Source organism: Lutjanus erythropterus, chromosome 8 (genome assembly GCF_056507025.1).
Source record: "Lutjanus erythropterus isolate fLutEry1 chromosome 8, fLutEry1.hap2, whole genome shotgun sequence".
NCBI lineage: Eukaryota > Metazoa > Chordata > Actinopteri > Lutjaniformes > Lutjanidae > Lutjanus > Lutjanus erythropterus.
In genome coordinates this window covers 29895365-29908340 of record NC_139324.1, presented here as the reverse complement: position 1 = coordinate 29908340, position 12976 = coordinate 29895365, and the positions used below count along the sequence as shown (strand labels likewise).

Here is a 12976-nt window from a genome sequence, read left to right as displayed (position 1 = left end):
AACTCATTCTGTCTGGAACTAATCTCACAACCCCACTTTCAACTGTAACTAGGCGCCCATGCACATATATACATATATTTTCACCTTCTATGTTTCTTCTTTACCCTTCCTCAGCTACATGCCAACATTCACATTCACTTGTGTTGTGGTTTTAGCTCACCAGCTGCTGAACAGAGCTGAGAATTGTCGAATATGTTTTTATTGCACTGTTTGTTCTCACAGCCTGAAATTTGAATGCTAATAATCTGCCACATAATACTGTCACATTACAACAAATTATGGCCCATTTTCTGGGACGTGTCAAAAGTGTGCACTTAGTGAAAATGATACAAATTTGATCTTTTTCGCAGGGGAAACTTGCTGTGAACAAACAGCAATTCTGTTGGTTTAACATCAAGCACTATCATTGTTTTGACATTCCAGTGTTTACACGTCAGTGTCAGAGGTTATCTCGGTGTTCTTTGGGAAATCTGTATAACGTGGCTGTTATTCATTAGCTTCAGACTGACTATTGTTAAGACATTATACACTCAACGTCACGCGTTTTCAAATTTCAGTCGCGACAGCAGTTTACGTCATGTCAAGTTGTTTTCAGTGCTGCTGATAGGGATCTGTTTTTGAAGATATACAGACACTCTGAAAGCGGGCCAATCGACAATTTTATGATTGATCTCGCTCTGTTTGTTTGGAGCTGGTGGATGTTTTTGTCAGAGTCAGGACAGGTGCAACTCCTCTTTTTGGAACCAATCAGTGGCAGGGCCAGAGGTCAACACTATATCAGCTCTGCAGCCAGACATAACTCTTATTCGAAAAGAGCTGCAACGAGTATTTGTTGGGTTTTTTACAGCAGAACAACTTTTGACAACTATTTTCAACTGAATTTTTAAGCATTTCCTGAAGTCATGGCACCAATTTTACTGAACTGTATGGGAAATGATCACAATGAGTATATCAAGTAAGTATTTGGGAACCTAAACTAAGTTTTGAATGGATTGTTTCCTCTTGTTGGTCTTCAAAATCCAACGTAGTTGTATTTGGTAATCTATACTGAGCGTACACTTCTCTGTACATTTATTAATATGCTGTACTATATTACTCTTAGACAACATGTCCAAGTGAAAAATCCCTACTTGGACACCATGGAGGAGGATATTCTCTACCACTTCAGCTTGAGCACAAAGACTCACAACCTTCCAGAAATGTTTGGAGATATCAAGGTTTGTGAAATGCTGATTTAAAAAAACGGTAATTTGGGGTTTGCAATTTCAAAAGCTAGAATAGAATTGACTAATCCTCTTTCCCCTGTTTCCCACAGTTTGTGTGTGTTGGTGGCAGTGCCAATCGAATGAAGGCTTTTGCCCAGTTCATCCACCAGGAGCTGAAACTGTCTGGAAACCCAGAGGAAATCAGAGATATCTGTGAGGGAACTGATCGCTACTGCATGTACAAAGTGGGGCCAGTGCTCTCTATAAGTGTAAGTACTATGGCAAACAATGGCAAACTGTCCTAGTAGGCAAGCACTTTAGATACTGCATTGCTGGTTTAATAATTTCAGTTTAGTTTTGTTTTGTTTTGTAATCGTGTTCTTGTTTCTATCACAGCATGGCATGGGTGTCCCTTCTATCTCCATCATGCTGCATGAGCTCATCAAACTGCTGCACCACGCTCAGTGCCAGGATGTGGTCCTGTTTCGCCTTGGAACATCTGGTGGAGTTGGTGAGAAAATATTGTATTTGTGGTTTTGAAAGTGAAGGAAAGCATAATGCTACATAATACAGACTGTTGTTACTTGTGAGCTATTTATGTACATAAATGTACAAAATATGTGTATTTCCTCTATTTGTATTTTTATACAGTTATTTACAATTATTACAATAACTGGTGAAAGTTTCAGTGCCCTGAGATCATTTTGAACAATAAAGTTTAATTTTAAACCGTAAAATATCCTGCCTTCATTAGGATACATATGTTTGTTGCAAATATTTAGTAAATTGCTCTTTCTATTTGGAGTATGTGAGAAATTTAGATATTGTCAAACTTTTATAAGACTGATAAAGGGAATGTACCAAATGCTAGGGTAAGAGTGAATAGGACCCTCTCTGAGTTGTTGAAGACAAGGAGACCCATTATTGTCATAAAATATTTGCTTGATATATAGAACCTTTTGCAGAATGCATTAGGGAAAATAGGAGGATAGCGGGCCTCACAATTAAGGGAGATGTAAACTGAAGTCATTTAAGTCGGTAGCAACTTGGAGAAAGGCTTCAAAACAGTTTTATTTTAAACTGGACAGGACCAAAGTCAGATATCTGGGAGCAATAACATCCAGTAATTTGTTAACCACCTTTTTAGGGATCATTGTCAAATGTGTTTATGTATATTCTATATTCTATATATTAAAATCTGTATAGAGAATAGTGGCTGATATATTTTTTTTATTCCCTAATAGAGTATTTGAAACAAAATAGATCTAAATTTCTGTCTTGTGTTTTCTCTAGGTTTGGCTCCGGGGACGGTGGTGATTACTGACAAAGCAGTCGACTATTCCTTCCGCCCTCAGTTTGAGCAGGTGGTTCTGGGTAAAGTCATCACCAGGAGCACGGAGTTGGACGAGGGAGTGGCCAATGAGCTCCTGCAGTGCTCCTCTGAGCTTCCGAACCTTCCAACAGTGATCGGAAACACCATGTGCACCCACGACTTCTATGAAGGTATAAACATCATAAGCTCTGGTTGTTTGTGACGATCGTATTTGTGCATCATTGGCGATCAACCTGACCCACATGAGGCGAATTCTAACAGATCAAAAGCATTGGTCAAGCAGTGACAGATCTTGTGCTGTGTCCTTGTAGGTCAAGGCCGACTTGACGGAGCTCTCTGCTCCTTCTCTCATGAAGAGAAACTGGAGTATCTGAGGAAAGCTTATGAGGCCGGAGTGAGGAATATTGAAATGGAGTCCACCGTATTTGCTGCTATGTGCCGTGTCTGTGGCCTCAAAGGTAGTATTTTCGTTACAAAATGTAGAATAATCTGTATGTTGCATCTTATTGATGACTTTGGAGATACAGCATCACAAGTAGAATAATTATCCTCGTTTGTCTTGCTGCTACTGACTCAACGCTGTCCCACATAAGGACCAAAGACATTGGCACAAGCTCTATGACTAATAATCTCTTTTTCTCTCCAGCGGCTGTGATCTGTGTTGCACTGCTGAACCGATTTGAGGGAGACCAGATCACCTCCCCTCATGACGTTCTGGTAGAGTACCAGCAGAGACCTCAAGCCCTGGTGTCCCACTTTATCAAGAAACGCCTGGGACATATTGTCTGAGATCTCTGCATGTCCCGTCCTAACCTCAGGCTCTCAAATATTGTATATAGCTTTGACTGATATATTGATATGTATACTGTATATACTGTACTTAACATGTTAATATGCACATTAGACACTTATTTAAAAAGTTGTTAAGATTTGTATGATTTCTTAGATGAAGCTAAAATATTAAGTATGTTGCACATATATATATGTAAGTATGTGTTAAGTTAATACTCTGGTACTTATGTAAAGTTAATTTTCTACAAAAAAAAATGTGTTCTGTATGTTGATTTTCATTTATAACTCTGTCAAGAAAGCTGAATGATGTTTTTTAACATCTGGTCATTTGTTTTTTATGTCCAGAAAAAATGTAAAAAAAAAAAAAAAAAAAAAAAAGAACAGAAAATTAACAATTAAATGAAGTTTGGTGGTGATACGGGTCTGCAGCTCACACATAATAATCATTTTGGCTGTAACTACAAATCAAACAGATATAGAGTCAGTTCCAAAGATGTGACAGGGTGTTTGTAAGATCAAGAAATCCACTTCACATTGGAAGGATTGGAACAAAAATCTTTGGTTATTAGACCAGGAAATGATTCGTTAGTTGTCCAGGTTTGCAAGCTGTTAATGGCCTCTAGTTTTAAAGGCTTTTATTATTATAAAACACTTATTATGATGACACAAGAAGATGAAGTGGACCCTCTTACAATGTATTTCAGTGATGAATGTGTTATTAAATAAAGACATACATTACATTTAGTAGCCTCTGTCTGTCTGTGCAAATGCTAACTTTCTGAAAGTAATATTAGCAGTCAATTAATATTAATAAATATGGAGTTCTGTGTTTATCATCATTCACAGATACTGTATGATACTGCATTTTTCTCACAAGGTGCTGTAAACTGTATAAAACCCACAATAAAAGTCAATAATAGCTATTTCACTGTGTACTTGGTGGTCAGTACTGCAGCTACTTTACATCAGTTTGCTTTTTAGTACAGCAGCTTCTGTATCAAACAACATAATCTGTCCAAGAGTGAATACGATTCTTACATAAAGTAAAATGTAATATTTACATTTAATATGCTGGTTTGATGAATATTCGATTCTGATTGGTCATTTATGACATTCTAAGGTCTGTTATTTCTGAACAGCAGACCATTGTTATGACTAACAGACTGTCGCTACAGACGCAGTTCTGATCATAGACTCTGGAGGGGCAATAAAATCATTTTTAAATAAATATTCTGAGTCAAATTATTATTTTTGAGGTAAGTAGCTGTGTATTAAGCGTGAGCGACTCGTTATGGTAAAATACTTTACATCAGGGTCAATAATGACCTGCTTACTGTACATTTTCCTTTACTTACATAATGCTCAATACCAGAACAAGGGTTATTTGTTAGGGATGGCTCAATGCCGCTTTTTCATGTCTGATACTGATGTAACTCCGATACGGTCTTTTTCCCTCTCTTGAACAAATAAACTGTCTAAGATACTACAAGGAGTTTTAAACTGGTTACGAAACATTCTCAGTTTAATACTGATGCCTCTATATGATCTACGTAACTTAACCAGATCATATGCAAGAAGACTGGCTACACAGTTATTCTTAACGTCTGTCACAGGGTTGCATTCTCCTTGAAATCAGATGAAACGTGTGTGTTTATATTTTCCCAAGCAGAGTTTCAGTGAGTAGTAAGTTTTCGTTTAGATAATATTTATTGTTGACGATATATTTTGTGGTTATGATGGAGGAAACATTACCGTTTTTGTAGACAGGAGCCCCCAAAATCAGCAAAATATGAAAATTCCTTGTAATAGCTTTAACAATACATTTGCACAGATGCACTTTGTTTAATCTAGTCATCTAAAAGATGAAAAGTTCAAACCGTGAAACAAATATTTTCTCCCATGAAGGTAGAAATACACAGCCTCCAACATGACGCAGTTATGCAATACTGCTGCTTCTTTTTATTTTAATGTTTTTTGCACACTAAACATTTAGAAGCAAGTTTGATTGGTCAGCACCTACGCACCAATGAAATTTAAATAAATCATATAAATGCATAAATTTCACCCAGCTGCTGACAGGTGTCACATCTGTGTGATTCGTGACACATCTGTCTTTACAGCATGTCACTCAACGTTTAGTTGAAATACTTGTTTCTCCGACGACAATGCAACAGCCACACTGTTCTCCTTTGAAATTTATATTCTAACCCGTAACTTGTAGTTTTGTATATAATAACAAAACCAAAACTACAGGATCAGCACCATCCCTGGTTGGTGTGACCTCAAATAAGCCCTTGGTCAAAATTTAAGTATGGATTTGGTGTCTCTTCTTGGTGGTTTAGGGGGCTTGATAACAGACAGAACCTCTTTGGCGTACCGGCTGTGATGTAGACCAGCCTCTCGCAGGGCTTGTTCCACCCGCACTCTTGGATCAGACACAATCTGGAAAACAGATGTAAAAAAAAACACAGACGGTAAATAATAAATTTCCAGCTGTTTCATACTGGATCACACTGGATCACAACCACTCTGTTACCAATGTTTGTTTTGATGAATACCTGAAACAAGATTAATCACTAATCCTTCACGGTTTGGCATTGGATGAGAAGATTTGCACCGTTTGACAATCATTAGTACCTGCCTGTATTACACAATAACATAATTCTAACCTTTTCTCTACAGCAATGACAAAACCACACACACACAAGCTCTAAAGTTCACTGATTGACTGGGTGGCCTTGAGATCAAGGCGGTGATCTCTGAAACGAGGACAAACGCTGTTTGAACAGCCACCCAGCTTGCATAATTTTCCTGCACCGCTTGGGTCACTGGTCATCCTCACCCAAGACGAAACTAAACATGCTGGCTGAATATCATCAAAGAAGCTGAGGACACGGGCCTCTGCAGGCTTATAATATGTAGAGCACAGATAAGGAGTTCGGGTCAGATGACCATGTCGCTGTAAAGGTGTTGTTCTCGTTCAAGGCTGAGGGTCATGGGAGGTTAGATGTTATCAAGCCTCACCTGTGTGTCTGTGTATGTGTTGATAGTATAGAGAGGCCGCTGGAGTTCAAACTCCTTTGCATTCAAGTGTCGACTCCTCCAAGCCTCTGTGTCGGCCATCATCCTCTCTGGGTCTGCCTCTGCCACCACCGCAACCTGACAGAAATACAGACCTACAAATTAGGGTTCCAAAAAGATTCCTCCTGCAGGTCTGAGGTTCTACCCAGAAACATTTGCTTCTGAAGAACCCCTTTTTGAAGAAAGAGGTTCTCAAGGGTTCTTTGTAAGACTAAGGGTTCCAGTAAGAAGCTTTTTCATCTATAGATCCCTTTTAGGAAGAAATAGTTCTTCAAAGATTGCTGAAATCAACAAAGAACTTATTTCTCAAGGGTTCTTTGTACCATAACATAACATTTTTGGTAGAGCCCTCTGTGTTCTAGACCAAACCTTCAGTATACAATCCTAAGAATATGGATACGTTCTAGACAGAACACCCAGGGAGGGTGGAGCCATTACAGAACAGATGGGTTCTCTGTTCTAGGTTTACCTTTCTTCTAAGATTGTTGAAATCCACAAAGAACACTTTCGTCAGGAGATCTTTGTACTATAATATAAAAGATTTTTGGTAGAACCCCCTGAATGTGTTTCAGAACAATTCCCTTGGAATATTAAAAAAAAGTGTTTGGTAGAACCACCTGGTTTGGAAAATGAAAAGGTTCTCAGTAGAACATCGTTGGTGGGTTCCTGTCAGCACTCTTAGAAGGTGTAAAATTTTAAGAGGGGGTTCTGGGTAGAACCATTACATAATAGATGAGTCCATAAAGAACTCTTTCATCAAAGGTTCTTTGTACCAAAATATAAAAAGGTTTTTGGTAGAACCCCTGGGTGGGTTCTAGATAGAACCTTCAGTAAACAAAAAAGGTTCTCAATAGAAACTCCTGGATGGGTTCTCTTTAGCATCCTAATAAGATGGAGAGGTTCTAGACAGAACACCCAGGGAGGGTTCTGGGTGGAACCATTACACAACAGATGGGTTCTCTTCTTCAAAGATTGCTGAAAATCCACGAAGAACTCTTTCATCAAGGGTTCTGTGTACCAAAATATAAAAGGGTTTTTGGTAGAACCCCCTGGGTGGGCTCTAGATAAAACCTTTGGAATGTAAAAAGGTTTTATGTAGAACCCATCCAAGGGTTCTACATAAAACCCTTGGATTGTAATAGGGTTCTCAGTAGAAGGCCTGAATGTGTTCTAGATAATACCTGGAAATAAAAGAATATTTTCTGTAGAACCCCATGGGTGGGTTCTGGGTAAAACCCTTGGAATATAAAAAAGGTTTTATGTAGAACCCCCAGAATGGGTTCTGACTGGAATCATCACACCATAGAAGGGGAACTTTTTATAGGGGGGTTCTAGGTGAAACCTTTCACAGATGTTCTTTGGCTTGTAGGTAGAACGCTCAGATAGAGTTATAAGTGGAACTTTCGGGTTTCAGGTTCAGGTTCAGTGGTTCTAGCAGGCAAAAAAAAGGGTTCTCCTATGGGGACAAGCCAAAGAGCACCTTATGGTTCTAGTTAGCATCATTATTTCTCAGAGTGCAGGAAAAATACATTTAATATTGTGACAATATATAATTGTGTTCTCATTTCCTGCCATAGGGGGGCAGCGATGCCTCGACTCAGATAAGAACGAGTGCAGTTCTTCCCTTGAGGGTCATTTGAACTGCCACAGAAAATCAGAGTGGTTGAAAAGGTTAAGAGCAGATAATGATCCACCTGGTTTCTGAGAACTTCCAGACGATTCTGTTTCTCCTCCTCTTCTCTCTGCCGCTCGAGCTCCCGCGCCTCCCTCTCCCCCTTTCGTCGCTGCAACATATCTGCCCGAAACTGCACCCTAGAGGGAGCACAGAGGGTGTGGACATCAGACCTAAACAGCCCCTCTCCTCCACTGCCACGACCAACATTACCTATCACTCCTGACGCAGCAGGCCTCCGGGCTGTGGAGGGTTTTATGGAGCTGCCAGAGCGCGGCTCCTCTCCCATCATCTGTTTTTATCTCTTTCTCAGCCCCCTTCCCCATGAGTCAACACCATTATCTGGTATTAATGCCCGTCTCTGTGAGTGTCTGCAGAGAAATGCTAAGCAAATCACACAAAACAGGAGATGTTTTTAAAAGCGGGGTCCTCTATTTTCAAAGAGAAATGTAACAGATAAAAAGTGTTTTTCAGCTGCTCAGATTTTCAGCAGCTCTTAAAGTGAATGAAGTTGTGGAGATCTGGAATCATCAAATGCAGAGGTTAAAAACTCCTAAGTGGATATTCATTTTCCCCTTTTATTTAATCTTAAATAGCTCTAAGGTTGTTAAAAATCATCGTATTCCACACTTTCTGGCATCATCACATACATACTGTATCAGCTTGTTCCAGCTCCACATATGATGTTTACACTGAGTGAAATATTCAAACCCAAGACTCCATGTTTTTGATGGATGAGCCTCTGCACCAGTCTTGTGGATCATTTCAGAATAATTCCCCACCAAAAAAATCATAGCTGGTATCTTTGGAAGTTTTCTGAACAGCAGTAGAATTTCAAATTAAGTTCTGTGAGTCTGAACCTGTTTGTTTGGCTGCACAAAATGTGTGTAGTTACAGCAGGTACTGCTTGTTAATTATGGTTAAAGGGAAATTTCACACTCAGATACACTGTTTTTTTGTGCAATGGGCAAAAGTTAAACACACATCCCAGTTATTACAGCATTTTTAAATTTTACTGAGTAGAAATCCTAAGCTTGTAATCTGTATGGAGCTCCTTTACTTCCTTGTCCACCTCCTCCCAGTTTGCACGCCAGCCTCACCTCTACTTTCATCCACATATATATTTAAAGTCACGTCCTTTAACATCCATATCTTCATCTCTACCTTCATCCACTGCCTTCTACCCCCCGTCAACCTATCACTTCTATCTATGGGACACTATAACATTTTACTTATCCAATAAAAAGTTATCCATTAAAAAAAACCAACAAAATATAGGTAACACTACAAATGATAGAAAAACAATGACAATGGTGGCCATAATTTCTCAACACATGAAGACAAAGTTAGTGACAATATAAACTGACTAACCACAAAAATTTCCCAACCAAGCCTGAAGAATAATTGAAATTTTATCAAAATCACCACATGGCCAACTACAATTATAAGTAATTATAAGTAAAATGTTTGTGAAAATAAAATTTTAAGTTAAATATTGCTGTGCAACAACATATGCACCATATGTTAGTTACATCACAAGAGTAAAGTGAACAAAACACACAGTTAGAAAACATAAATATGTATTTGTAGAATATCTGTGATTGTTAGCAGTTGTAAGCCCATAAACAAAAAGGTAAACACATGTAATGCCATGTTTGGTAACAGGAATAATGTATTTTTAGGGTTCTGGATTCTCTTTTGGCAGCTCTTTTTTTGACTCAAGGTCCCATGGTGCAACACTCACCTCTCTTTATCGCGCCTTGTCTGTTCTTCCATGATGCCCCTCAGATTAGCAAGTCTCTCTCGATCCCTCTGCTCCATCACCTCCATCCTCTTCTTCTGCTTCGCATAGAACTCCCTGACCTGAGGGGGACAAAAAAACCCAACATTTTACAAACAATAATGACAAAAAGTTAACAACAGCCACGAGAACAGCCGCCCCGCTAATTTGACTCCCACAGAACTCTCCGGATCGTCATGTCCTATTGATTGTGACGGAGCAGGAATCAGATAAGTGTAAATAGAGAGAATGGGATGATATTTCAATGTCTGACAGACTATTGTGCTAAATTATATGGAATCCAATGCAGCCTAAATGCTCTCATTAATCAGAGAGTGTCTCAGGTTGACCATGCTCTTCTAGCATACCCCTGAGGAGAGAGTTAATTAAACAGTCAGACACACACATGCAAACACACACACACACACTGGTGTTGTTGTACCTGTGAGGACAATAACTGAATTGAATGATGTGAATACTCAGATAACTGTAACAATGTAGGCTCACAATAAAATCCTTCAAACAGTGCAGCCACAGATGGTAAACAGGTAACACTTAACATCGATAGTTAAAGGTAAAACATGCAACATTTTTCTCAAAAAAAAAAAGTATAGACTCATATAAACATAATCCCTTTCAACCATCACTTATAACCCACTAGAAGTGTACGGTGGTGTCTGTATCTGCAGACACCCTGCAGCCCTCTGCCTGTATTTCCTTATTTTCTCATTATTTTTGCTGTACTCAGGACTCAAAATAAAAATATCTCTTTTATTTCCTGGGAATGAGACTCAACAACCAACTATCTGTCTGGTGTGTTTGCGAACAGCTTGGACAAACCCTACTGACTCTACTTTTAATTACAAATAATGAATAGTTAATGTACTATTAGCAAACACATTATTTGAAATAATGTTTACCAAGTATTAGTAATGCTACAATTTGACATGTTATTATTATGTGTAACATAAAATGTATGTTTTGTATCATAGTTGATACGTGATTACATTCCACTTACATTAGTACACTATTTTGTTGTTACATCCATTAGCAATATATTTTATATACTTAATTAAGTATTTCTCATCTTATCAGCTATGATGCAAAATGTAATTTATAAATTAATCATTTAACAATATCTGATAAAACACTGTTTATTCTGGTGGAGCCATGTGTTGAATAAAGAAAGGAAAAATGAAAATGAGTTTTGTATCTTCTTAATTATTAATGATTAACCAGTTGTTGGCATTTTCAACTATCAGTTAAGGAAAATGCACAAACTACCTGGTTTTATTATTTGAAACTATTGTTTTTGTTTAATCTAATAAGAAAGATCTAAAATCAAGACTCAGATCTGAACCTTCTTTTTTTCTCTGTATGTCAATCCTCCTTCACTGCATATGGAACATTAAAAAAATATATGAAAAACACATAAATATTCAACGGACTTTCAATGAGCAATATAAACAAACATTTCATGTCTAAAAACAGAGCAGTAAGAAGAAACATGCTTGTCTAGTTCTCCTCCTATTCTATCCTAATCCATCAATAATCAATCGATCACATAAACCCACTCTCCTCCCCAGCGTCCATCCCCACAACTAAACCACTGCGTTCGTCCTCTTCATACCTAATCAACAGCACTCCATAATCAAAAATGTGACAGAGAAAAGAAAATCAATAACAGCAACATCACCACTGACCTGCTTTACACTCCCTTGCCTCATTTCCATACCTCGCATAAATAAAGTCTTTCTAAAATGTCTTATATTTTTACTTACTTACTTATTATTTCTTCTTAAATTGCACCAGATTCCTAAATTTCAATTTGTGTGATTTTTAGTGTGTTTCCAATGTCCAACATTGTTTACCATCCTTATGGCTCTTTTTTGTGTCATGCATAATGGTTGTATTGTACTTTTACAGGTGTTGGCCCACACCTCTATACAATAATTCAAATGTTCACTTCAAAAAAGTTCACTACAAAAGTATCCACAAGTTTGAGACAACTACATAATATTTCCAATGATTTTATAAAATACCCACCCCAATTCAGTGCTTTTTCTGTAGGCATTGAGCCATATAATTTTCTCTGAGAAACGTCTTTCATACACTCATCCATACACACATCAAGAAGCTTTAGCATGAGCTGACGTGCCCCATATTATTTGGTGCTCTTGAGAAGTATTTTTCTTTTCTGTGAAATCATTGCTATTTGTTTGCCCCGTTGTTTGGGATCCAGCTGAGCCAATATAACTCCTGCTTACTTTTTTTTTCACTTTTGAGGCAATTTTCTCAGCGCTGTAGACATCCATCTAAAGCTAACCCATCTATACCTGTTGTCCATTTAAGATATACAGCAGATCATTCCTGCTGAGAGAAGTCCTGTGTGATTGGCCAAGTTAGTGGGCCAGCTGCATGATAAAGAAGTGTATGAATTTATAGTGATGTACCTTGTTTTTTTCCTCAACATAATAGACTCATGCAAATAAGCTATACACACTTGATATGGATGCTGTTAAGACAGGATAAAAATACCATTTGTCACTTAGAGAGAATAATTACACTAATATACCTACTCATGGACATATCTATTTTCTGTCAACTCGGTTTGATTGAAACATATTTTCACATGTTGTGTGTCACTTGTTTCTCCCTGGTAACACATAAAAACTTTCATATCCAAAGAAATAAATCATGTAAAAGCCCGCACACATTAATATGCATAAGTGGCGATATTAAGCAAGTGCTGCAGGAAGAAACTGACACAGTCACTGTGATGATGGGTGTGTTGAGCTGGTGTTTACTTTTTCTTTCTGCCGTGATCTGATGGCCGTCTCCTTCTCCTGCTGCCTCTTTAACCTCGCCTCTTCCTCCTGTTGTTGTCTGGCAGCTATAACTGCCTCCAGCCTCGCCACCTCCTCCTGCTGGGCCCGCCACTGCCGCAGCTACAAACACACATGCAAATAGACACCGGGGAGAGACAAAAAAGCAGGTCATTGGCCATCAACAGTTGTCTTGAAGGAATCACTCGCAGGGAGACGACCAGCTGGGCCCCGCTGCCATGGCGCTAAAGTGTGGCATGAACTTTAGAGGAGGTGTCAGAACTGCCT

General features: G+C 38.4%; 2 protein-coding genes across 2 annotated transcripts in view; one reads left to right on the top strand and one right to left on the bottom strand.

Annotated features, from left to right (window-relative positions):
• The first annotated feature begins 700 nt into the window (after positions 1-700).
• upp2 (uridine phosphorylase 2) lies at positions 701-4070 on the top strand. Its single transcript, XM_084725240.1, has 7 exons — positions 701-955; positions 1103-1217; positions 1316-1474; positions 1602-1716; positions 2499-2708; positions 2850-2996; positions 3185-4070. The coding sequence occupies exons 1-7, from the start codon at positions 903-905 to the stop codon at positions 3325-3327; spliced, it is 942 nt and encodes a 313-aa protein (XP_084581366.1). The 5' UTR covers positions 701-902; the 3' UTR covers positions 3328-4070.
• Positions 4071-5258: 1188 nt separating this feature from the next.
• The window catches only part of LOC146323035 (coiled-coil domain-containing protein 148-like), a 40467-nt gene continuing 32749 nt past the window's right edge, over positions 5259-12976 (bottom strand). The window contains exons 11-15 of the mRNA XM_084725239.1: positions 12671-12811; positions 9828-9946; positions 8106-8223; positions 6355-6489; positions 5259-5772 (exon numbers count right to left, since the gene is read on the bottom strand). Of these exons, the coding sequence (XP_084581365.1) occupies positions 5629-5772; positions 6355-6489; positions 8106-8223; positions 9828-9946; positions 12671-12811 (657 nt within the window). The 3' untranslated portion in view covers positions 5259-5628. The remainder of the gene's footprint in view (positions 5773-6354; positions 6490-8105; positions 8224-9827; positions 9947-12670; positions 12812-12976) is intronic.